Raw genomic sequence first — 27,003 nt, 5'->3', positions numbered from 1 at the left:
AGGGTTCCTGTTTCTTCTTCTGGATTCTTGTACAGACCCATTGCCCATGAAAATTCCCCACCAAATTATGTGCCTTAACCCATCCCCTAAGCCTTTCAGCCAATCAAGAAAGACTGTGAACCTTTGACCTGGACAAATCCCAGGTAAAGGGCAGGTACAACTGCATAGGGATATAAGGAGAAGCCATTGTCAACTATTCTGTGCTTGCATGTCCACACAGCTGGAGTGAGTACATGCTTGTACTCTTTTGATCAAAAGAAATTGCCTTGTCAAGAGTTTCTCTGTCTTTTGTGTGTCTGTTTTTAGCACCAGAGGGTCTTTAATCCCAACACAGCACTGCCCTTCTTTTCCTAAGAGCTTCCTTCTGAGCTCTGTCAGCTAGAAACTCTGTCTCAAGATTGACCACTTTTATACTTCTGAGTCTTCATAGTTGTTTTGTTCTTCATTTATGCTAATTGGCCTGTTAAAAATCTCAGGTGTGTCATTCAAGTGTGAAAAGCATTAATGCTTCTATGGGGGATGCTGATATTTTTGGAAATCAGATTCTCAACTAGAACAATGGATGGGTCTGAATTTCCTTAAGAAAACCCATTCTCTCACTTACCAGCAGAGCTATCTGGGGGGATGGGCAAAGGTCAAGTCCCAATCAAGATTCCAGTTCCCATTTCCCCCTTTCTGTGGCCTTCCTCTACCTAAGCCCTAGTCCTGCCTTTCCCCTATTCCTTCAACAGCAAGGAAGAAAAGACACCATGGTGATGGAACAGCCAGGAGTGCCCTGGCACATTCCATATTAGTTCAAAGTCTCCAGACACAAACCAGCACCCCTCACAACAGCCACTGAAGTCTTACACACTTGAATAAGGAACCTGAAATTTAAAAAAAAAAAAAAAAAAAAATTAGCATAAGTTAGAACAACATAATTTATAGCTAAGACCTAGAATCATAAAAATGGTTAAAGTGAGACACAAACGTTTCTAATCCTATGAAGATATACTCTAGTCCTTACAGGATCAGCCAAACTTTTCAAGCACTTGTAGACTTTGTCCCTATCCAGCTTGGGGCCTTTCCCCTCACTGGACTTCATTATAACCTGGTCTTTGTGCTCAATTTTACCTTCCTCTGAGAATAAAGTAAGTTAATAAAATGAGTTGTCTCCCAAACACCAGCTAACTGACAACTTGAGCCTTCAAGAGTAATATAAGTACTGGTCATGCTTCCTAAAAGTGTAAATAAGAGTGTGACGCTTTTACCATTCACTGATCCATAGCTTATTATGACCAAAGTCACCATATAGAAGTCATGACCATCTGTGACTTGATGAACGAGTGATGCTATTCCTTATTGGGATAAAAATCTAAGACCCACACATAAGAAAAAAGCATTCCCCAGACACACAGCTCAGTGTATGAATTGCTTCAAATGTTTTTGTTCACTGGCTGCCACTTCTCAATCACTCATGAAATCACACTTTGACCAAATCTGCAGAAGAACCAACTCAGTGTATTTAGGAACCCAGAGTTAGTTATTGTCATAAACAATGCCTGGATAGCAGTGGATGAAGAGAAATGGAGAGAACAATGGAAAGTCCACAATCAGAGATCTCTATCTGTTGGATCACCTGAAATTGAACTTAGCACAATGTAGTCTCTAAATCCAAGTCTTGGATCAAGTCTAAATAAAACTCCAAATCCTAAGCACACAATGCTCACTTTTGTCACTTCTGTCTTGGAAAATAATTCCCTTTCTATGGTGGTGGGGTCCTGAGTCCCCAAGTTGCATCCTTCTTCTGCTTCCTAGTAAAAGAAGCATTATAAAGAGGTGATTGTGTCATCTAAACCCTGGGTAACACAGCCCAAGGAAGCTGTATGGACAAAAGGAAGAAGCAAAAGAGCAGATATCCCCCGAAAGTCAACCTCACAGTGGTGCACAGTCCTCCCATTTGTCCTTCCGACTTCACACAGACAGCTTGCTCCAGGGGACTGGCCTAATTTTAAAAACTATATTCTTGAATGTGAACTACAAGGAAAGTAACCAGGAGGGAAATGAGACAGAATGAGAAAGGGGGCACTGTATGACAACTGTCATTTTCCAGATTCTTGCCATCAGCCCTGCAGGGCAGCCAGACCCTGCATACTCCCAGTCAAGGAGGAAGTCGAGCAACCCTTCAGGAACCTAAGCAGTAAGTTCTCTCCTTGCAGAACAAGCATCTGCTTTTGACCTTGGTGATTCCTTTGCCCTCAGAACATTGCATAATGCCCTGGTCCTGACGTACCAGGAACAGAATTCAATGGCTTCTCAATATTTCTTCCTAAGAATCTGCAGGTAAGGACTTGCACTGCCCTTCTTCTTAGAACTCAAAAGGATTGCTTCCTTCCTCCTTATGTATAATAGAAGAACATTTCTAACAGCAACTGCTTTGCCACTTGTGCCTAAAATGCCAGGAACTTTGCACCAACCTTTACACCAAATAATGACTTCTAACAGGAATAAGTCAATTAGGTGTTAAACACTGGAGCTAGATTTTGATTTCCCTTATGTGAATTTATTCAAAGTGTCACTGAATGAAATATGAGTCAAGAGGCATGTCACAGCTAAACATACACACACAGTTCCCATCTTTAACCCATTACCTTCAAAACAACCCTACTATTATTTTTTGGCATTAATTTTATGGAAAAAAATGCATCCATGCTTTGCTTTTGCTTATGTAACAATCTTATGCTATCATTTATATTTCTAAAAGAATAAATATATAAGCATGCTTGTATTGAACAGAACATCTCTAGGACAGTTTCCAAAAAATTGAGGCTAGAAGTGGGAAGGAAGGGCTGGAGGTGTGGTTCAAATGGTAAGAGCACCTGCCTACCCAGCAAATGCAAGGCCTTGAGCTCAAACCCCAGTACTACCAAAAAAAGTGTGTGTGTGTGTGTGTGTGTGTGTGTGTGTGTGAAAAAGGAGTCTTGCTTTTCTCTGTGTATCTTTTTGTGCTATTGAGTTTGGAACAATATGCCTGAATTATTTACACAAAAATTAAATGACAATGTCATGCCCAGATTGCAGTACTCCTTGAGAAATAGATGGGAACAGAGTCCCGTCAGTCACACTACCTTTCAAGCAGCCCAGCCAGCAGCATCTGCCCAGAGCAGCCACTAACCAGCCTCAAAAGCTCCCTCCCACTCCTCACCCTCCATGCCCTTGGCAAGACACTATGAAAAGGTCTCCAAGGAAATCATCAGGCCTGAAAACCAAAACACTCATATTTGAGTTTGCCCAGACAATGTCACCAGTTTGAGAAAGGCCTTTCTCTGCCAGAGCCTGAAGGGAAGAAGAGCTGGGGCCAGAATGTGAGGACAGAGTCCACCTTGGCAGATTTTTATTGCCACCACGCGGGTACTTACTTGGCTTCAAAGCTGCACAGGAAACCATGGGCAGTGAAGATAAACAGACTATGAATGGTATCATATGTTAACATTTTCTGATTTTTCTGAGTGGAAGCCAGAATTTGGTTACAAATTCCATCCTAATGCTTAGCCTTTCCCTCACATCACCTGCTCATTCACAACACCCTTTTACTACTCCCATGAACCAACCAATTTAAGCCCACGTACACAGTCCATGTACCTTGTTATTGTCAAGTCTTCTCCCTGCGTGGAAGAGGGTTTCACAACCCAAGCCTGTTCAATTACAGAATTGGTTTATTATAGGAAGACAAACAAACTGTATGTTCTGCATAGTGTAGAATGGAAACTTAAACTGAAAACCGTGGATAATGACAAAGGTACACCATGAGTAAGGATGCAGCCAGGATGGCTCCACCACCCAGGCCTGACCTGGGGCTCTGACACCCCTCACTCTAATCCTGCCAGACTCTTCCTGTCTTCTTGCCCCCAATTAATAAGCTAAATGACTCAGTCCTTCATGACTTTTAGGGGTTTGAACCCTCCTCAGGACACCTTCACCTTGAAGAAGCTGAAGCATATCCTGTCTGCATTTCTGATGACTTCTTGGTCCCTTGTCTGCACATGAGTTAGCAGTCAATGCACTTTGTCCTGCTCACTGGAAACACACACAACTTTCAACACCCTATCAGGATCTTGCCAGAAGAGCAGCCACAGTGGGGAAGTGGGGATGAGGAATATCATGTCTGTTATTTTGCTCCTTGGGCTTGAATCACACTACTTTCTGGGGAAGATCTCCTTCATGGCTTCTCATCAATTAATCTATGAGTATTTTTTAAAGAAACATACAGAGAAACATTGCAACTCATAATATATCTGGAATACCAGAAGATCTATGTAATCAGGCCAAATGGTTAGTTTGAAATGAGAATCAGCGGAGTATTTGTTTTTCCTCTTTGCTGCCCTGTGGGTACATTGTTATGGCCTGCAGAGCAAGAACAAGAAGGGAAGAGTATGTTCTAGGAGTCTAACTCAAGCAAAGATAAATTTCTGTAGATAAAAGGAATAGCCATATGGAGAAATCTGTAGTTCAATCCAGAATCTCACCAGATAAACTAATCTCTTTGTAGACAAGGCATGGTGGGATTCTAGGCACTTATTGGTGCTCAGAAAATACAGGAAAATCAATGTGTTGCCATAAAAATTCACCTGAAGTCTCCTATATAGGTAGCTCAATATTCCTAATACTTAGCTGGGTGCTGGTGGCTCACACCTGTAATCCTAGATACTTGGGAGGCTAAGATCAGGAGGATTGAGAGATTTTGTTTCCTCATTGTTTAGTTAATTAATGTGTTGAACAAGCATTGAGAATCCTTACTAAAATTCTCAGCATTTTTTTTGTGTGTGAAAATATGCTGGGCTTAATAAATAAAACAAACCTGAGTGGTCAGAATGAGATCAAATACAACCAACATATAAAACAAGGCAAGTGCCACTAAGTGGGTAGAAAGAGGACACAACAAAGTCAGAACAGAGACCTGCTGCAAGCAGCTCACAATCTCGTTGTCTAGCGCCTGCCCCACAGCTTCTGAGTCATTGGCCATAAGTAGCCTAGGTCCTCATTCCTTGTCTCACGAAGCTGGTCACTGAACCTCTCCGCACAATGTGGATGGAGCTGCCCCACCTCTCTCTGAACCCAACTGACCTGAGCTGACTAGCAGACTCCGAAGTTCTTGGCACTTTATTTTGCCAGTTCTTAACCTCAGTTGAACTCAATCACTGCATTTCTTTGGTCCTGCTCCCAGATCACTAAACAATACCAAAAGGGGACCCCAACTCTAACACCCCTTATGATTCCACGCCCAAGTCCCCCATGAGAAGTAACCTCTGCTCTTACCCCAGATATGCGTAATATGTCTTCTGAAATTCCACGTTTCCCTAATACTCAGTCTCACCTTCCCTGCCTCTTAATGCAGAGAGATCATCAGATAGGTAGGTTCTCAGCTCCTCCCATCTCATAGCTAAAAGATCCAGAATACAGACAGCACTGCTGAAAATGTGTCTTCCTGACCCTGATGACTTTGCCTCACACTGCCCTGCCTCCATCCTCCACGTGCTGCTTCCCAACATCCTGGCTTTGACTTTCTCCCCCACACTCCATTCTTGGGAAATGTCACTCATTCCTAAGAATTCATCCCAAAGACTTCATAAATCTGCAATTTCATCTCATCTCTCACTGGAGCTAGACTTGACTTTCCAACTTTTGCTTCAACTTTTCCAAATGCACGCTCCACAAATACCTCAAAGCAATTCATCTTAAGGAGGACTTATCTCCCTCCTTCCTCCAGGACTCTCTCTTCCCTGGTCCCTCTCTGTTAGTGACAACATCACCATCATCACGAATTAGAAATGGACTTTCAGCCTCACCTACTGCCCCTTTAGATCAACCACCATGGTACCAAAACCATTTCCCTTGGGCTCCCCTCAGCCATTGACTAAGCTCAGAGGAACTAATGCAGACACACTCCTGAGAGACAAGAGACTTCTCAGACAGGCAGCTTTAGCTCAAGAACTCCCTCTTGAACTAATTGAAACGTTCTTAAATTTGGGCTACAGTGTAAGACTTTTCGACCTCCCATCGGGGTCAGAGCTGCATTCATCTGAAGACTTCGTTGCCATCTCCTGTCCCATCTCCAATAGATTTCCCGCGTATCTCACCCTGACTTAGTGTCTGCTTCCTGGTGGAACTGAACTAGCACACATTTAACACATCACATCTAAACTCTCCAATAGTCTCACCAGGTAATTCTCTACCTTTGATCTGAAAAACATAGTGATAGGATAAATCCTATCACTTCCCCTTGTAATAACTTTCAAATACATTCCATTACTTAGGCAGGAAAGACCCTGTATGGCTTCTAATCTTCCAGAGTGTGGTCTCTTATCTTGTTTTCCATACCCTTTGGCAACTTAGAAGTCTACTCATGTGATTTATTCACCATCCCTCAAATAGCCATATATTTCCACCTTTCATTGCCTTAACTGATGCTGTAGCTTTAGGCAAAGCATCTACCTTTTTGCAGAATCATAGAACTATTTGATATTTCTCCCCCTACAGATGCAATCTACAGTTGAGGATTTTATTATCTTTTACCTCCAGACTCTTGTATACCCAGTGCCTAAAGCAGTATCTTCCATAGAAACTGCTCAATAAATAATGGAAGCAGATGGAGAAAGCTGTAGAGGCAGATTTAGTAACAGTAGTTCCACAACCCAATGGTAACAAAGGTGATGGGAAACTCCAGTTCAAAAGCCAAAAAGCTGAGCAGCGTGGGACACTTCATCAATGGACAAATGGTCCTATGTACCTTAATAGTCCTCAGCGATAACACTGTATTTACAATACAGAATAACTGACTTCATTTTTATAGCACTGGTATTTTTAGAAGTTACATACAATTCATTATGAGCTAATATAGGGAGTATGTACAAATTAGGGTAAATGTGGCAGTTTTAGGAATGTGTCTGTAGAGGATTTTTAAGGAAGGGAAACTAGTCTGTATGATGCCATGATGGATATAGGTCATTATTCAGTAGTCCAAACACCTAGAATGTGTAACACCAAGAGTAAATCCTAATGTAAAACTATACACTTGGGGTGATAATGATGTCTTAATATAGGTCCATCAATTGTAACAAATTATCAGCCTGGTGGAAAATGTTGGTAGTGGCAGAGGTTGAACCTGGGGAGGCAGAGGAAATTTATGAACCTTCTGCTCAATTTTGCCATAAACCTAAAACCAGTCTAAAAAATAAAGTGTATTAAAAAGTTATATTGGAACCAGGCATCACTGGCTCACACATGTAATCTGAGCTCCTCAGAAGGTGGAGCTTAAGAGGATCATAGTTTGAGGCCAGCCTTGTCAAAAAAGACCCCCATCTCAATGGAAAAGGCTGGATGGGGGGCACACACCTGTCTGTCATCCCAGCTACTACAGGAAGCATAAGTAGGAGGATCACAGTCCAGGCTGGCCCAGGAGAAATCCAAGACCCTATGTCAAAAAAGAACAAGAGCAAAAACGGCTGGAGGCATGACTCAAGCTGTAGAGCCTGCTAAGCACAAATCCCTGATTTTAAACCCCAGTACTGCAGAGTGTGTGTGTTTATTTTTTAATTGTTAACAGCTTCTTTAATTTCATATTAATGGCCCAATTAAAAACATTAACAACTCCCTGACAATAGATTTGAAAGAATCAAGATGTTTCTGTGAAGGAAAAAAGCAAAACTGAACATGCAAAATACCCCCAAAATCACATGATCTTTTCTTTTATAATCTAAACTTGCAAAATGTTTATAAATATATGATCATTCTATACCATACAGATTTTTCTAGAGCTTTTCTAAAGAAAAACTCTTTTTTGTTTTTGGCAGTACTGGGGTTTGCACTGAACAATTTTTGTTCTTAAATTAAGTTAGAAGGGGATAAAAACAGTGAAATCTGGGGAGCAGTATCTTTCTACACACAAGCAAGACACAGTTCATATAGTCTGCAGGCAGATGCAGTTTAATATATGATATTCAGGGCAACTAAGAAATCAGGACACAAATTTCCCCTTCCTAAAGTTAAAAATTCTTTTAAAAGCTCTGAAATATCCAAAAAGGAGTGCTGATTCTGTAGAAAACCCAAAATATTTTATCACTAAAAATTTACACTTTGTAAGGGCTGAGACTTCTAATTTGGAAGGGGGAAAATTGTTAAAATGTCTTTTAGGATATCTTTTTAAGTAAATCTTTCACCCCTCCCCTTCTATTAGGATTTACTTCCACATTTATCTGAATATCCACAAGTGACTAAGATTGCACAAAGATGGTAGTGTGTTAATACTACTTCCCTAATTGCACCTTGCATTTTGCCATTTCCTTTTTCTCAGTGAAGGCACTGTCTTCCTGGAGTTTTTTTTCCTTCACATACACACACACACACACACACACACACACACACACACACACACAGTCAATACAAAAATATCACCCTTGCCGCTATCAGAGGATATACTTCAACTATCAACTCTGTTTCAAAAATCCTTATTTTCCCACCTAATTTCCCATCATTTCTGAACATTTATGACATTTTACTATAGTTCTTATGGCACCTGGGACTCTTTTAAGTTTCTGACTTAATTTATATTAAGAAGGCAAAGGCTGGAAGAATAGCTCAAGCGTAAGTGCGCTTGCCTAGCAAGGGTGAGGCCCTGATTCCAAATCCCAGTGGCACCAAAAAAAAAAGGCAAGACAGGGGGCTGGGATGTAGCTCTGAGGTCTGATATCCAGCTGCAAAAAGAGTTGCAATAGTAGTCAATAAACATTTAACAATTCATTTCAGGAAATATCTGCCTAATAAGAATTAATGACAAATGCATTAAGTATAATATAAAGTCTGTTGTGAGGTACTGAATATACAAATGGACAACAGTCAGACCATATTTAAAAATGAATTCTCGGGCTGATAGTGGTAGAGTGCCTGCCTTGTAAGTGGGAGGCCCTGTGTTCAAACCCTAGTACTGCCAATAAATAAATAAAAATACAACACTCACCCACAATCTGTACAGGAAACTAATACTCTTATCTATAATAAACAATCCAGGAAGCCAGCCTGCTGTAAGTCTGATGTGTAGGTAGCCAGATTGCTATAGTGATAATGATAAATAGCAATATTGCAGGAAACTGAACAGTAATTTTCATAACAATTAGTTAAAACTGGGCACTGGTGATTATAGGCTATAGCCTATAATCCTAGCTATTCCAGAGGCAAAGATAAGGAGGATCAAGGTTTGAAGCCAGCCCAGGAAAATAGTTCATGAGACCCTATCTTGAAAATACCCAACAAAAAATAGGACTGGCATAGTGGCTCAAATGGTATAGCGCCTGCCTAGCAAGCATGAGGACCTGAGTTCAAACCCCAGCACTGCAAAAAAAACAAAAAACAAAAAAACAAAAATTGGCCTTATTGGTCAGGGCTTGATTAATAACTGACAGCTTCCTTAATTCTTGTCCTATTTCCAACTTAGGACCAACCAAAGCCAAATACACACCCCCACCAAATCACTTTGGATGTGTCACTTCTAGTTGTTCACCTCCTACAGCTTCCATTCTAAAGCTCTCCTCTCCTCAAAAACTCAAGTCTGACTCTTGCTAAAACCAAATGGCTTTTCTCATTTGGTTAGTCTTCCATTTATTTTCACAGCTGTTTAATGAAAATAATTTAAATCATCGTAGTTAAAAATGAAATAATTCATATCTTCTGAGACTGAGAACTCTCCAGCAGGATCTGATGAGAACAGCTATCCCCTTCTAGGTGCAACTAGGGGTCAGTTCAGAGTGTCTGACCAGACTGGGGTGACAAAGTAACCACCTACAGGGCATTACACAATGCGCCCTCCCTCTGCTCACTGCCCTCCATTAACCATTTATTAAACAACCACTCTAAAACAATACGCCTTGGAACATTCAGTTCTCCCAAGTCCATTGAAGTCTCATTCTGACAGCTCAGCTCCTCAGCTCTAGTAGAGTGAGTTCAACACGTAGGGGATTTAGTTTCTCCTCTCTCTTACATCATGCCCGGGATTGGCAATGTGGAATTTTGTATAATCTTTAATCCCTGCAGCTTTTGTAAATTAGTTCAGTCTAGTTCAATCTAGCTGATTTTCAGTGACTTCACTGAAAAGATTACACAGCTAGGCAAATCATACCTAAGAGGAACTGGCTTGGTTCCTAAAGTACTTTTTAATTAATTACAACACGAATACATAGTATTACAGAAAACTTAGTAATGAGAAGAAAGCCAAAACTACCCAGAATGCCACCAGAGAAACCAATGTTCCCAATGAAATATACCCGTCTTGGCTCAAGCCTCTAGTAGATTGCCTGCCTAGCAAGGACAAGCACCTAAATTCAAATAGGGGGATGGGAAATGTATAGGGATGGAGGAAGGAAATTCACTGGAACAGGATTAAAGTGAGGGTTTGAGCAGAGTAGCTGTGCTTGTTTTTCTAACAGAGGCCAATTGATAAGCCAGGTATATTTTTCAAGGGTTCCCCCTCCTCTTTTTTTTTTCTTTTATCAAGGGTTTTCCTGAAGTGTCCAAGGAGAAGGTCATCCTTCATGATGATGGAAACCTCTGTGCTTCCTTGATGGTGCAGGCCACTCTGCCCTGCAACAGAGTCCCCAGGCTTGTCAGCAGAGCATCACTACTCATTTCTGCAAGTACTCCTCCTCAGTACTGCACTTCCCTCATCCTGGTGGCAGGTCTGAGTGCTCCTACACCAGTGCCTTCAGCGTGCTGTCTCATTTCCACTGGAGCAGTTGGCATCTGGCAGAGTGAGTCCAGTGTAACTGCGTTTGTGCATTTCTATAAAGAGTCAGGACCAAAAGTTTTCTACTTTGCGTGGGATACCATTTAGACAGGGCAGGGTAGGGGTTTGGAGTGTGAGTTGTGGAGCAAGACTGCCTGGGGTTTTCAGGTTTGCATCTACCAAAAGGTTACTAGCTGTGTAGCTATGACCTTGGAAAGTCCTTTTATTTTTTTGAGACAGGGTCTTGGTATTTAGCTCAAGCTAAAACCTTGAACTTACAATCCTCCTGCCATCAGTCTCCTGAGTGCTAGGATTTACAGGTGCACACCACCACTCCTGACTTAATTTCTTCTTTTTTGAAGGGAGATAATAACCTGGCATGGTGGGGCTCCCTTAGCTTCCCAGCTACTTGGGAAGCTAAAGTAGGTGGATCACTTGGGTCCATAAGTTCAAGACCAGCCTGGGCAAAACAGAGACCCCCATCTTCAAAATAAAATGGGAGATAATAATGGCACTTACCTTGTAGGGTTGTAATAATACATGAAAATTGCTTTTTAAAACTGTCCAGCACATGGTAAGCACTACACCAATGTTTGAGATTATCCGGTTACGCATAAAAACCAACCCAAGTATCTCCTTCTGCTTACAACTTACAATCTTTTTAGTCATCAAGGAGGGCATTTAGGACTCCTATAATTTCTTATTACAGCTGTTCTCTGTATATGGAAAACAAATACTTGGTCCAGAACTCCTCCCTGACTACACTAGAACACAGCACTCTCATGAAACCAAGTTTGGACAATGCTGACTCACTATTAAATGGAAAATGCTGCTACTAGCATAAGATCGATTGCACTTCCCAAGTGGAGAACGCTCCTAGCACCTGCATACCGCAAAGTAACATGTCTTGCAAACGCATGGGCCCCTCACACCACCCCCTGCTCATCATTCAAGGACCAAGCTTTGCTGGAGAGCTTATCCATTTCAGGGTGGGGTGGGTGGGAATGGGGGTGGAGGGACTCCTGTCTGCAATATTTTCTCAGAATCATCTCAGACTAAGCAGATGGAACTAACCCAAAATCTTACAGAAGCTGCTAGGTTTAAAGTTTATACTCAAGTTGCAAATTACTTATCAGGAGTCTGCTTCCAAAGAGAAAGAGTGGAGAAATTTCCTGATTTGTCAGATTAGTCATCTGAACCAAGTAGTTGAACATAAAAAGGACAGGCAACTTTGACTTGTTTCCCAGGCATATTTTAGAGCACACTGAAAAAGAACTAACCTAACCATTCTCTATCTTTGAGGAAGACATTCACTTGTTCAAATATTCACCTAAAACTCACTTTAAAACTATACAACCCTTCACCTTTCACACATTCAGTCTCCTAAAAGTGGAATAGATGAGGCTTCCAGCAATCAATCTCTAGATCTCAATCAGTTCACTTTAACAGAGGTATGGATTTTCTCTGTGAGCGAGGTCCCTGCCAACAAACAGACTGGACAGTAAGAAGAGCAGCAGTCTTCAGCATAGCTTAAGGTGCAGCATTAGCCAAGTGGTACCAGGACAGGTCCACACCTCAGGTCATCAACCTTACAACAAAATAAAGCTTGTAATATCTATAAATCCTTCTACCACTGAAACAAACAAAACAGCTGCTCTCTCTTCACTTTACTCCAGAAGTAAAAGAGGTAAGTATTTCTGTGATTGAAAATTGAATAACCAGGTGAGGTTTTGTTTTTGTTTTGTTGTTGTTTTAAGAGCTCTGCAGCTCTGCCTGTGCCTTTGTCTAGTAGATTCTTCCTTAATCCAGGGAAGTCAAATACCCACATAACATACCCCTGAGAGGCAATCTTTAGACCATTAAATACCTTCCAAATGTAAAATAAAATTCTGATAAAATCTGAATAAACTGAGCTTTCTTAACCAAGCATGAATCTTATTTGTGTGGTTTCTAGAAAAAGCATTCAGACCTGAAAAGTACTGCTGCCTTTCAGTAAGTAACAGAACTTGGGATGTCAGAACAATTAGAAGCTATCTGACATCCAGTATAAAGCACATTCTGCTATGGAGGCCAGATGTCTGGATCTCTTTCCCATTCCCGTCTCTTCCCTAGTCTATCCTGATCTGCAAATATGTGATAACACATATCAGACCAAAGGATGGGAGAATCCTGCCCATTGTGGGTGCCTAGGAAGCCGACAGCCCACTGCACGTGTTTTTTGAATCGCCTTTCCAGATAAGCTTGTAGATGCCTCTCAGAGACATTGCGTGAAGGAGAAAGGAAGGGGATACAACCACTCTCCAGGAGCCAAACATCTCACCCTTTCCTGACCTCTAAAGTACCCGACACTGTTTTATTTTAAACAACACATTTCCAATCAGTAATCCTAACCCAAATAGGCTAAAGCAAGCCAAGCCCCAGGGAGCCCTCCAGGCCACTTACAAACCGGATCTTCCATTTTCAAGGGTCTTTTCAAGCGGATGCTGGCGGGGACCGTCTTCTCAATCAGTTCATCAATGCTCTAAAATTAAAACAAGTCGGTGAACACTAAAGGCAGAGTAAAATGCCCCCAAGCTAAAAGAGTCACCTCGGTGTTTCCTATCTACAATGGCTTGTGAGAACCTTATTTAAATCGTCTAATTAGGGTTTCTTTTAAAGGAAAACTTTGAGCAAACCAGAAACCACTTGGAGGAAAGAAAAAAACATGACGGTGGTAAATCAACTGCTGCAGGTTGGATTTCAGTCTGCAACTGGCGATAACCGGATAAATCCACTCTAACCAGGGGGTCTTTCTCCTCTTCCTGCAAAATGAGGGCTCAGCTGCTGGGCTGTTTTTAAATGCACGGTTTTGAAGCACGAGGAGAGGGTACGGCAGAAAATGAAGTTGGTGGGAGAAGGCACCCAGATCTAGCGCGCAATCGCTTCCACGCCCCGGCCGGGGACCCACGCGGAGCGCAGCAGAGTTCAGGGCAGGAGCGCAGAGGCCGCGCTTGGGAGACCCCGGGCAGGGCGGAGGGGAGGCCTGGAAAGCCGAATGGAGGTCCTTACCGTCAGCCCCAGAGCCTGTAGCATCTCGCTCTGGTCTTTGTCCCCGGGGCCGATGTGTCTCCGAGCGAAGTCGTCGTGTCTGGGCAGGAGGCTCTCGAGGAGGCGCGAGGCCCCAGTCGCGCCGCTGTCCCCGCCGCCGCTACTGCTGTCCCGGCCCGGCGGCGCCCAACTCGAGCCCGCGCCGCCAGCCAGGCGGCGGCTGCCCCCGACTCCGCGGCTCAGGCGTAGACCCCATGTCCTGGCACACGACTGCATGGACGCCACCGCCGTCCCTTCCCCTACCCTTAAGGGTCAGCTTCACTCTTGGCCCCTTTTCTGGCCTCCGACCCCTGAGTGGCGGCTGGGTCCGGCCTGAAGCCCTTCCCGCCGATCTGCCTGCAGGACTTTAGGGTGGACGCTTGCGGACAATGAATGAGTGTCACGATCACACCGACACTGGTGCAAAGTTGTTGCTCCACTCCAGGCACCTGCTCCGCACACTTTAAGCGTCGCCCGGGAGGCGGGCGGTGGGATGGGGCCAGGGAGCCCTTGGCCAATGGGAGTGAACGGAAAGGCAGGGGCGGGGCAGTCTCTACCCACCCACCCCCTCCCACTTCTCCTTTCTCGGTCCCTTGGTGCTGTCCGGCGCCTCCCGGCCAGAGCCTGTCATCCCCCAGTCACGCTTCTTCCTTTGCGCTCTGTTCCCGGATTCCGGATGCTCCGTGCGCCCCCTTCCAGGGTATAGCGCCCACAATGGCTTGGGATCAGGGCGGACGACCCTAAGACTCCGCGGGCTACGTTCCTGGGACACTCCGCTGTGATGGAAGATGGTTCTCACATGGAGGGCAGACTCAAAAGAGTTTGTTAGTCTCCATGAGTTTTAGGGTACCTTTTCCTGGCGCATCTCATGGGAACCATTGTAGGTAGATGGGGGTTTATGTATAGTGGTGGGGTTTGTACGTAAGTTACTCAACCTCTGAACTTCTGTTTTCTCAACGCAGCTGGATGGTATTTTTTTTTTAAGAAATAATACATGGTAAACACAGATATAAAGGTGGACTTCATATCCGTTACTGACTCTATTTGGGAGGAATACTGGGGATTCCACTCAGGTTAGAGTTCTTGCTAGGCACATAGTTATACCTCCAGGCCTCTCTCTCCCTCCCATCCCCTTCCCTCTTCCCTCTTCCCTCTTCCGTCTTCCCTCTTCCCTCTTCCCTCTTCTCTCTCTCTCTCTCTCTCTCTCTCTCTCTCTCTCTCTCTCTCTCTGTTTCTCTTTCTCTCCCAGTAGTTTGATGTGCACCTATTTCTGGCATTTAATCTTTCTCTGATTGAAATACTTGGAGTGTTTTTTTGTTTTACTGAATAAACCTAAATTGTAACTGTAACTGTAGCCAAAAGTGTCTCTAGGATAATGACCTCTGAAGATAGAAGCCTGGAATTATCTTTCTGACCTTTATCTTTGAAGTCAATAGTGACCTTATCATTGGAGGGAAGTAAGAAAATGATGATCGTACGCACGAAGTGGAAAAACAGTGAAATTATCAGTACTGATTAAAATCCCTCTTGAAGCCAGATCTTTGCTAGACCAAACAGTTGCTAATTTTGATTCTTCCAGTAGGAATGATGCCTAAAAGACTGGTAGGAAAAGGTTCTGTCAGGAAGGGGGGTAGGGGAGGTGGTACAAATAATAATGTATACAGATGTAAGTGTAAAAATGATAAAATTAAATTTAAAAAAAAAAAGACCAGAAGGAGCCAGGCACCAGTAGTTCATACCTGTAATCCTAACTCAGGAGGCAGAGATCAGGAGGATCAAGGTTCTAAGCCAACTGTGGCAAAGTGTTCACAAGACCCTATCTCAGAAATACCAACACAAAAAATGGGCTGGCAGAGTGGCTCGAGTGGTAGAGCACCTGCCTAGCAAGCGTGAGGCTCTGAGTTTAAACCCCAGTACCGAGAAAAAAAAAATTTTAAATCAGTCACAAATGTTTGATCTTGTAGATTGCCAAATTTCCACACAATTTGAATTCATAAACTATTTGCTTTCATATGTGAAAGAAACCCTTAGACTTAGAATGGGGACATTTTGGTAGTTTGGAATGAATGTGATTATTTTGTACCCCCAAATTCCTTAGAGTCTCCCTTTCCAACTGAACCATTTCCTTCTTCAGGAGGCTGGCCAGACCTTCCTTGAAGATCCTAGATGATTTCACTGCAGGCAATAGCCATGCAAGGGGATATGAGTGTTTCTTTGCCTCCAGACCTATTCCTAGAGTCAGATCTCAGCAAACTCCAGGAAGATGAGTGAGACATCTGAAGAGAGGTTTACACAGGGAAAGAATTACAAGATGTTACTAATATGTATAACCACAGGATTTCTGCTTGGCAGTGAATTCTAGACCAAGCAAAAATGGAGGTAAAAGTGGAAATTATTGATATGCTTGTAGCAGCAGAGATTCTGTGTTTGATATTTGAGCACAAATAGCCAGAAGTGGCTCTTAGTTTGCTGAGTTGGTTGATGAAATAGAGGCAATAATAGTCTTCATTAAATTAGCATACTTAAACTTCACTGGTATAATTGAGAGAGAAAGATCCTAAGGCTTGGTGAGAAGGCAATGCTGGAGCAGATTTGTCATGTGAAACACAGTCTTACATCCTTTCAGTGTATCTCTCAGGAGTAAACCAGAAGATAATTCTTTTACCAAAGCAATGAGAAGTTCATTGGTGAAAGGAGCCCCAGTATTTTTGAGAAGCTTTGTAACTACTGTCTGCTGCAGGTATGGGATGGCACTATCGAATGGGCTTCCATATTCCAGTGGTAATAATGGAATCCCAGGGTGTAAAAGCTAAATGGCAGCACTAGTCAACAGAAAAAGGTGGGCAACATGGTCATAGTGGGTGGTAGGTCAGATGATCTTCAAGGATCTTTAAGTACCTCCAAATTGGTGGGCAGCCTTCTAAAATCTTAGTTGTTATGTCACCAAAATGGAAAGACCCAGCCTCTCAAGCAATTTCCTTATTTGAACCAGTTCATGGAAAAAGTCAAGAGTCCCTTAGATGAAGAGTCTCTTAGATCTTGAAAAGGGATCCTTTCTGATCCTGCTACAAGTATATACTGTAAATCTTCCTCTTGATCTATCCCAAAGATCCTATGGCTATTTACCAAGAAAAGGAAAACACCCAGACTATGGGTGGATGACTATAATTTAGTTCTAAGATAATGCTAAACCCTGTAGATCTAAAACAAACCAGCCTGGTCCACCAATCACTGCAAAATGTTATGGAAGTCAGCTTATAAAAGCAGATTAGGAACTTCCAGTTTCAATTCCAATACATAAAAGAGCATGCTTGTATTCCTAACTACTTGGTAGGTAGAGATCAGGAGGATCATGGTTCAAAGCCAGCCGGGACAAATACTTTGAGAAAAGTGGTAAGAATGTATAAATTTTGATGAAATGCTAGCTAGTCTGAGGAAGAAAACCCCAGGAACTGCAGCTGGAGGGGAGTTCCCACACTTCCATGGGCTTTACTTCCAGAAACCTCACCATGTTTTCATGTTGGAAGCTCAAGAAATACCCCCTCCTGGTATTGGCAAGGAAGATGAAGAATAACCATTGTGAAATATGTCATAACAAAGCCCTACTCAACCAAGAAAAAGGACTTTGCCAGAACTTTATCCTAACTGAAGAATGGAATCTCCCTCACTCTAGCCCTCTCTCACCTTCTCATCTCACCTAATGGGGAAAAAAAAATCAATATAATCAATAGGGTTAAGTGCTGAGAAGAAATCAGTAGTAGAGGGGGAGAGTTCTATCACTGATGAAACACTTGTGAAGTTCACAGCCCAAGACAGAGGCCTGTGGAAACACTAATATGCAATCAGAATGAGATTGTACAGTCATTGCTCTCCACAATTTACCACGAGCCCAACAATGCTCCCATAATGACAGATAATGGAGATACAAGACACAAACTCTGAAAAAGAATGTGGAGGGATCCCACCCCCCAAAAGAACAACAGAGACAATAAGCAAGGTCACTAGAGGAATTTGAAACCTTTCACATCTTTAGCTACAGCAAACTACACACAGTCTGAGTCCCAGCCAAATTAACATAAAGCTTTCTAAATTTTACCTTACTAGCTATTACCCAATACATCATGTCAAACTCAACAAAAAAGCACAAGGTTTGCAAAAAGCCCAGGAAAAAAAAAGTTTACAGAGATAAAGCAGTTATTTAAACCAGACTCAGATGTGATACAGATATTAGAATTATTAGACAAGGAATATAAAATAACTGTAATTAATATGTTAATGATTCTAATGAAAACAATAGTCACATGCAAGAACAGATTACCATTGTAGCAGAGAAATAGAGACTCTAAGAAATAATAAAAAGGAAATTCGAGTACAGTTGCAATAGAAATGAAAGATGCTTATGAGTGCTTATGAGTAGACTTGACATGGCTGAGGAAATAGTGAGCTTGAAGACAGGTCAATAGAAATTTCCTAAATTGAAATGCAAAAATTGAAAAAGACCAGAGCATCCAAGAACTGCAGGGCAATTTCAAAAAAGTATAACATATGCAAAACTGAATGCTAGAAGAAAAAAAAAGAGAGAATACAGAAGAAACGTTTGAAGTAATAAGGGCTGAAAACTTTTCAAAATTAATAATATAACCGGGCACCAGTGGCTCACGCCTGTAATCCCAGCTACTCAGGAGACAGAGATAAGGTGATCACCGTTTGAAGCCAACCAGGCAAATAGTTCGCAAGACCCTATCTCAAAAAACCCTTCAGAAAAATAGGGCTGGTGGAGTGGCTCGAGGTGTAGGCTCTGAGTTCAAGCCCCAGTACTGCAAAAAAAAGTAATAACAATATACACTAGAGTACAGATCCAGAAAGACTAGAGAACATCAAGCTAGAAAAATACAAAAACAGTAACTATACATAAGCAGATCATATCCAAACTGCAGAAAACAATAACACAAAGAAAATCTCTAAAGATGCCAGAGGGTTAAAAAAAACCCACCTTCTTATAGAGGACCAAGGATAAGAACCACAGCAGACTTCTTGTAATTAATAACGCAAGCAAGAACAGAGTGGGATGAAATAATTTAAAATGTTAAAAGAAGCCAGACGCAGGTGGCTCATGCCTATAATCCTAGCTACTCAGGAGACAGATCAGGAGGATTGTGGTTTGAAGTCAGCCCTAGGCAAATAGTTCACGAGACAGTATTTCAAAAAAAAAAACCTAACACAAAAAAGGACTGGATGAGTGGCTCAAGTGGTAGAGTGCCTGCTTAGCAAGTGTGAGGCCCTGAGTTGAAACCCCATTTCCGCCCCCCAAAAAATATTATTAAAAGAAAAAGACTTAGAACTCTATCCAGTAAAATCATCCTTCAAAAGAGAAATAAAGACTTTCACAGACAAAAAATATTTCAAAATAGATCATAGACCTAAATCAAAGTTGAAAAACTGTAAAACATTAAGAAAACCAATGTGACATTGGGTTTGATGAGTGTTTAGATGTAACACCAAAATCACAATTCATGAACAAGAAAATTGATAACTTGATTAAAAAAAAAAACTGGTAAAATAGAATTTAAAATTTCTTTGAGCCAGGCATAGTGGCATATGTTTGTAATCCCAGCAATTGGGAGGCAGAGACAGTAGGATCGGGAGTTCAAGGTCGGCGCGGGCTACACAGCAAGACCCCATCACAAACAAACAAACAAAAGAAAACAACAATCCCCTGTTAAAGTCATTATATTCATAAGATATAAATCAGTAAAGGAACTGTATCTAAAACATGAAGTGAATTCTTAAAACTAAATGTTAAAAAAGACAAATAACTCAATTTATATTTTTTATTTTATTGTTAGCGGTAACACAGTTTGAATTTAGGGCTTCGTGCTTGCTAGACAGGTGCTCTACTGCTGGAGACATGACTCCAGCCTTATTTATTTATTTCTAAGATGGGTTATCACTCTGTTGCTCAGGCCAGTCTCAAACTAGTGAGCTCAAGTGATCTTCCCTGCTTCAGCCTCCCAAGCAGCTGGGACTACAGGCACAAACCACCACAGCCAGCAAAAAATGGGTTTTGAACTGGGTGTAGGTAGTTATAATCCTAGCTACTCAGGAGGCAGAAATCAGGAGGATGGAGGTTCAAAATCAGCCCCAGGCAAATAGTTCACAAGACCCTATCTTGAGAAAACTATCACAAAAATTGAAAAAACCATCACAAAAAAGGGCTGGTGGAGTGGCTCAATGTCTAGGCCCTGAGTTCAAACCCCAGTACCACAAAAAAAAAAATGGGTTTTGATAAGATGCCTTACCAAAATAGATATACAGCTGTTAAATAAGCACATGAAAAGATGTTTAACATCATTTCTTATTAGAGAAATGCAAATTAAAACAATGAGATACCAGTGCACATGCGTTAGAATGGCTAAAACCCAAAACAAGAAGAATACCAATTGATTGCAAGGAGAAACAGGAGCTCGTGTCCATTGTTGAGGGAAATGCAAAGTGATACAGCTGCTTTGTAAGATAGTTCAGTAGTTTCTTACAGAGCTAAACATAGTCTCATTGTATGACCCATCGATCAAGGTCCTAGGTATTTATCCAATTAATAGGAAAATGTATATCTATACAAAACCCATCACACACTGGACATGGTGGTGCATGCCTGTAATCCCAGCACTCAAAGGTGAAGCAAGCAAATTGAAACTTCAAGGCCAGTCTTGGCTAGGTAGCAAGACCCTGTCTCCAAAACAAAAAGCAAGAACAAAAAATATCCCACCACACAAATGTTAATAACTGCCTTAGTCATAATCATCAAAAACAAGATGATCTCTAATAAATGGGTAAACAACTATGGCATGCCCATACAATAGAGTAGTATTAATCGATTAAAAAAAGGAATAAGCTATCAAGCTACATAAGCAAATCTTAAATGCATATTAGTAAGTGAGCAGGACGAGGTGGTGCACAGCTGTAATCCTGGCACTCTGGAGGCTGAAGCGTCAGGGTTATGAGTACAAGGCCAGTTTGAACTACATGGTAAGACACTGGCACACAAAAAAGAAAAAGTGTGGCTCAAGTGCCTGCATAATAAGCACAAGGCCCGTGAGTTCAGATGTCAGTACTTTCAAAAAGAAGAATAAAACTGCCACTATGAAAAGGCTGTATGCTCTATGCTTCCATTTATATAACAGTCTAGGAAGGGCAAAATGGACCAATCCTTGCAGTGAGGAGATGTGGAGAGGGACAGTGAAGTTAAATAGATGAAGCATGGGGGACTATTTAGAGCATGGACACTATTCTGTATTATATGATAGATAAACACTATATGTTTATCAAAACCTGTCGGCCTTTATAGCACAAGCAGAAATCTTTAATATAAATGCAAGGAAAGGTTTGCAGCCAGGCACCTGTGGCTCACACCTATAATGGAAGTTGAGATCAGGAGGATTGCAGTTCAAGGCCAGCCCATTTCCAAAAACAACCAAACTGGAGGTGTGGCTCAAGCAGTAGAGCACCTGCTTTGCAAATGCAAAGGCCTGAATTCAAAGCCCAATCTCCCCCTAAAAAAAGTTTGATTATGATGTGTCTTGGCATAGGCTTCTTCGGGCTTATTTGGTTTTCAGTTTTTTTAAATATGCAGGAGTTTTTATTTTCTTATTTGTGTGTGTGTGTGTTTTGTTTTGTGTTTGCTGCCAACTTTGAAATGTTTTCAGCCATTAATGCATTGAGTACATTTTTTTTCTGTTTTCACTCTGTTGTTCAGATTGAATGATTGCTATTGCTTACCTTCAAGTTCATTGATTCTTTCCTTGGTCCTTTCTATTCTGCTGTTGAGTCCAAATAATTTTTAAGTTGTTTGTTTATTTTTTGGCAGTACTGGTGTTTGAACTCAGGGCCTTACACTTACCAGGCAAGCACTCTACCACTTGAGTCACTCTATCAGCTAAATTGTTTATTTTCAATTCTAAAATTTCCATTCTCTTCTTTGCATCTCTCATTTGAGTTGCTGTTTTCCAGGTTTTTGATATGATTTAGAGTATTATGAGATCTGGTTCTTACATAAATCTTCTGTTTTAAAAGGCAGTTTGTGGGCTGGATGCTGGTGATTCACACCTGTAATCCTAGCTGCTTGGGAGACTGAGATTAGGAGTATCAAGGTTCAAGGCTAATCTAGGGAAATAGTTCCAGAGACCCCCCATCTCCAAAAAAGCCCAATCAAAATGGACTGGAGGTGTGGTTCAAGTGGTAAAGCACCTGTTTTGCAAGGGTGAAGCCTGAGTTCAAACTCCAGTCTCACACACACACACACACACACACACACACACACAAAGACAGTTGTGGTGTAAGAAAAAATATGGGGTGGATATGTAGCTCAGTGGTAGAATACTTGCCTAGCACGTGCAAGGCCCTGGTTTGATTCATCAGCACTACAAAAGAAGGAAAAAGAAAACATACATTTGGTCTTGGCCCCTGGTTCCTGTCACAGAGCTCCTTAATCCTTTGGAATTGTCTGAACGCTATGAATGTCTTTTGTTTTCTTAAGGTGTCCTTTTCTATTACACCTAAGTAAATGCTAATGATGTGATCTAGTATGGAGCCCTGAGAAAGTTCAGAATGGAACTGGTCACCAGAAAGACCAAGTGATTGTATGGTTGGAACTTTTTTGGTGATACTGAGATTTGAACTCAGGGTCTCACACTTGCAAGAAAGAGAGAGAGAGAGAGAGAGAAAGAAGGAGGAGAATTGGGCTAAATCCAATGAGGTCGGTCATAGGATCTCCAATTTATAGCCAATCAGTCAGAAGCACAGGTCACAATCTGAGATTGCAATTGGTGTCTGAAGTAGGGGTAGTCTTGTGGGACTGAACCTATGGGACCTGACACTGTCTCCAGTTAGATAGCCTCAGAACTGAATTGAACTATATGACACCCGGATGCTGTCCACTGGAGAACTGCTTGTGTAGGAAGGAAACTTCCACATACTTGGTGTTCCAGGTGTAGTGTTAGTGGTTTTTCCAGTAATCAAACTGTTTGGACTCAGATGACAGATCCTGGCACACGTTTGCAGATTGTGGCAGAAATGTCAAGTTGGTTTTCAGTTGCTTTTGCAGTGCTGTACTGGTGTAGCCCATTTGGGTGCTACCCAAAGCCAATCAGAAACCCGGGCAGTAACTCATGCCTGTTACTTTTCTGTGATGATGAGGGCCAGTTTTATGCATGGTCTGCTTGCAGGACTGCCCAGGACTTTCAACACAGATTTAAAGAATTCCTTTCTCACAAGTTAAGAAGCTTGGACGTTGTCACGCCACCATCTTAACAAGTAAAAAGTAAAAATAAATAAAAAATCAACAACTTTTCTTTGATCTGTTGGGATAGTTAAGGACTACCACCACAAGAATACAGAAGGCAAATAAACTCCTGGGCCCTCAGCTTCTTTCCTGTTACCTGTACATGTTTTCTTGTATCCACTCTTATGTTCTTTCAGGACATGAATAACAGCTCGACAGCCAGGAAATCAGTAACAGCTTGCCTCTCTCTTTGTTCAGAGAACAGCTGGTCCTCTCTTTGGTCAGTGCTGGCTCCTTTCTGCTTACAAGCCAAATCCCCAATTAAAGCCTTTCTTGTATTCCGGGAAAAAACAATTCCTTACTCCTGTCCCCTAATGTCTTTCCAATCCTTACCCAATCCCTAGTTGGGATGGGAAAACATTCTGACCCTTTGCTGCTATTCCTTTAGTGTAGGGAAGTGATGGTCACAGCGCACCACACCATGGTGTCTGCAGTGTGAGGTAAGGGGAGTGTTGTTTCTGCTTGTGCTCATGCAGGTGGGGATGGTCCATAGGACTCTATCCCACAGTTTTGGCCAGATCCAGGGAAACATCAGAGTGTGGCTTTTTTCATGGTGTTCACCTGGTGTAGGTTGGGTTTAGTTAAAATGGTTTTGCCCTGAAGGGTCACCATTTTCGCATTCCTTTTGCTAGTAAGAATAGGCTGCTTGTCAGGCAAGGTAGCTCACAACTGTAATCCCAGCTAATTGGGAGGTGGAGATTGGGAGGATTTCAATTGGGAGGATTTCAGTTTGAAGCCAGCCTGGGCAAAAAGTTATTGAGACCCCATGTCAACAAACAAACTGGTCATGGTGGTGTGTGCCAGTGTAGGTAGGAAGATCATAGTCCAAGACTGTCCCCAGAAAAAGCAGGAGACCAGGCCTTTGAGAAGACCCACTTTCAGTCTATTGAAAGTATATTTCTTCCCTAATAAACTTTACTATCACTTTCACTACATTTCTGAATCTTGCCTGAATTCTTGTCTTGCTGGATGCATGGACCAAGGTAGACAGCTGTGCTGACTTTCTGGTGTCCTGACTTGGCTCTCAGATCTAACACATCTTGACTTAGATCTAGTATGCCTGTCTCTACAAGAGGTAAGAACGACCCTCTCTTCTGTGCAGGTTGAGGACATGCCTGTTGATTCTGCTCTGCAACTACTTTTCTACAGTTTGGGTTGGGTCTGCTTTGTCTTCCTTACCCAAAGTTGTCTCCAGGGTGGCTCAAAAATACACAACTGGCTTAGAGGTTTCTTCCAGATACTTCCCCTGGCATTCCTACCTGGTTCCTTCTCCTACCAGGGGTTCACTCAGACCTCTAGCCTGCTTTTTCTGACTTTCAGGCTTTATTTTCCCATTATGAACCCCTTTTTCTCTTCACCCATATTGTATTGTTCCATTCCTTTAGATGGGACTGGGCTTCACCCTTTTAGACCACCGCCTTGGAGAAAAGCCTACTCCAAGTCTCGTCTTCTTCCATTATTAGGGCATTTCCTTTGTTGCTGGCCTCCTGCCCAATCTTTCCAGGCCTCCCCTTTATGTTATCTCGGACTCAATTTGATTAAATTCTTCATGCCATAAGAGACACACAGGTAAAGCATTACTGTTCCTTGAGAGAGATCACAGAGAAACACAGGTGCTGGAAGGAAAAATGGCACCAAGGGAAAGAAATGAGAAAGGGCACGCTATGCTAATTTCCTAGTTACTAGAAAGACGTTTCAAAAGTGATCCCAAAGGATGCTCCTCCTTCAACCAAGGCTCTAGGCATTGATCAAGGTTCAAGCTTTCAGACTTTCCAGTGGAGGATGTCCTGCCTGGACAATGACAACTGGCTGTCTTCCTTTCTTCCAGACATGGGGTAATTGTCTTCTATTCCTACAGACTCATTACTAGGTTGCATTATTTGTAATGTGGCATGGCTAACCTACAGACTGCCAGAATAAGAAGTCTGGCCTCAAGATGGCCAGACAAGAACTTTTCTTAGTTGATCTTTTCTGCTGTAATTCCTCTGAATGGTCCAAGGGTCCCTATGTTTAGCCCTTCAGTTTCCTCTCGCAGAATATAGATCTGTAGAAAGGATGCTTGGCTTCTCCAGGACATTCCAGATGCTCCCCAGCTCTCTTCTGTTCCATTCTGCTGCCTATACAGTGACCTGGTCTTTCTCCCCTTCCTTTTAACACTGTCCGTGTGGTGTGGTTTCTCCCCTCTACTACTTAGAAAGTGGCCTATGATCTGTTTCAGTGAAGAACTCCAGGTTTAAAACTGCAATAGATCTAAAGGATCCTTTTCTGACTCTCCAAGAAGTTTCCTAAGGAATTAAACCCCTTTCCTTTTCTTCTTGAATTTGCTGTTCTTCTGCCCTCTGCCCTAAGGGAAAGTCTTTTATCCTCCTCAGACATTTTTTTCCCTCCTTTTTGTGATGCTGGTTAAAGTCCATGCCCCCATTTCTTATCTCTTTTTTTTTTTCTTTTGGTGGTACTGTGGTTTAAACTCAGGGCTTCATGCTTACTAGGCAGGTGCCCTACCACTTAAGACACTCCACCAACTCTTTTTTGTTGGGTATTTTTGAGATAGGGTCTGGCAAACTATTTTCCCTGACTGGCTTTGAACCTCAATCCTCCAGATCTCTGCCTCCTGAAAAGCTGGGATTACAGGTGTGAGCAGCCAGCACACATTTCTCATTTCTTATCTTGCTCCTCAGGCTATCCTCTAGTTTGGAAGAGCCTCTTAAATAATTGGTTCCACCCCTGTCAGCCTCTAAGGGCCCAAAGAAAAGAAAAAAGGAAATTTCCCATTTGTTTGTTCTGTGCCAGGTATTTGTTTTATGCTTTATGTTTTGGAGAAACCTTGTGGTCGCAAATGTCTGCTGCCATGCCAGGGATACTGCACCTCCACCAGTGTCAACTCCACATCGCCCATCTTATGATGATGCTGAGATGGTAGACAGGAGGTCTGTGCCATCTTGTTACCCTATAGAGAGAACTGTATTTAACCTATGGCTAAAAGGTCTAAGAGTGCTCTAAATTAATATAATTGTGTATATGTGTGCATAATTCCAGAAAACAATTGGCTAATTTGACTGATTTTCAGGTTTATTCATTTTTATGCACACTTCAGTCTTGGCATGCCAAATTCAAAACTTGTGGGTAGGGCTGGCAGAATGGCTCAAGCAGAAAGAGATCCTACCTAGCAAGCATGAGGCCCTGAGTTCAAACTCCAGTGCTGCCAAAAACCAAACCAAAACAAAAAAACCCTTGTGTATACGTACCTGTGTATAAAACATCTGTAGGATGGTTCTTTCTTGTTACTGTTGGGTTTTTTTTTTCTTTTGTAGAATGGTTCTTAAACTATTACTATAATGCTAATATATAAAAACTGCTGACACTCAAAAAATTAGTTATGTTATCTCAATCAGGTCTAACTAAAATGCAGGCACTCAAGAATTAACTCTCAGCTGGGTGCCAGTGGCTCATGCCTGTAATCCTAGCTACTCAGGAGGCAGAGATCAGAAGGATCATGGTTTGAAATCAGCTCAGGCAAATAGTTCATGAGACCCTCTCTCAAAAAAACCTACCACAAAAAAGGGCTGGTGGAGTGACTCGAGATGTAGGCCGTAAGGTCAAGCCCCTGTACCGAAAAAAAAAAAAAAAAAAGAATTAACTTTCAGGTGGCACTCAAAAAAAAAAAGTGTCCATATTAAAACTCAAAGCTGCAAAAGGAATCTTAAAATATTCTTGTTCAGATAAATTATGTTAATCTGTTTCTTATAATATATGGCTCTATTAACAAATATATTGTTGTAAATTATTGTACAAAAACAGTTTAAGATTGCTTTCATCCCATCTCTTCATTAAAACACAAGGCTACTAAGCA

At 41.9% G+C, this 27,003-nt stretch overlaps 1 protein-coding gene across 2 annotated transcripts in view; it reads right to left on the bottom strand.

Annotated features, from left to right (window-relative positions):
- The window catches only part of Gldc (glycine decarboxylase), a 92,207-nt gene extending 77,936 nt beyond the window's left edge, over positions 1 to 14,271 (bottom strand). For both annotated transcript variants that reach the window (XM_074051907.1, XM_020153515.2), the window contains exons 1-2: positions 13,799 to 14,271; positions 13,193 to 13,271 (exon numbers count right to left, since the gene is read on the bottom strand). In XM_074051907.1, coding sequence (XP_073908008.1) covers positions 13,193 to 13,271; positions 13,799 to 14,053 — 334 coding nt within the window. In that variant the 5' untranslated portion in view covers positions 14,054 to 14,271. The remainder of the gene's footprint in view (positions 1 to 13,192; positions 13,272 to 13,798) is intronic.
- Between the last annotated feature and the right edge of the window lie 12,732 nt (positions 14,272 to 27,003).

This window comes from Castor canadensis, chromosome 13 (assembly GCF_047511655.1).
Source record: "Castor canadensis chromosome 13, mCasCan1.hap1v2, whole genome shotgun sequence".
NCBI classification, from domain to species: domain Eukaryota; kingdom Metazoa; phylum Chordata; class Mammalia; order Rodentia; family Castoridae; genus Castor; species Castor canadensis.
This window is presented reverse-complemented; position numbering and strand designations above follow the sequence as displayed.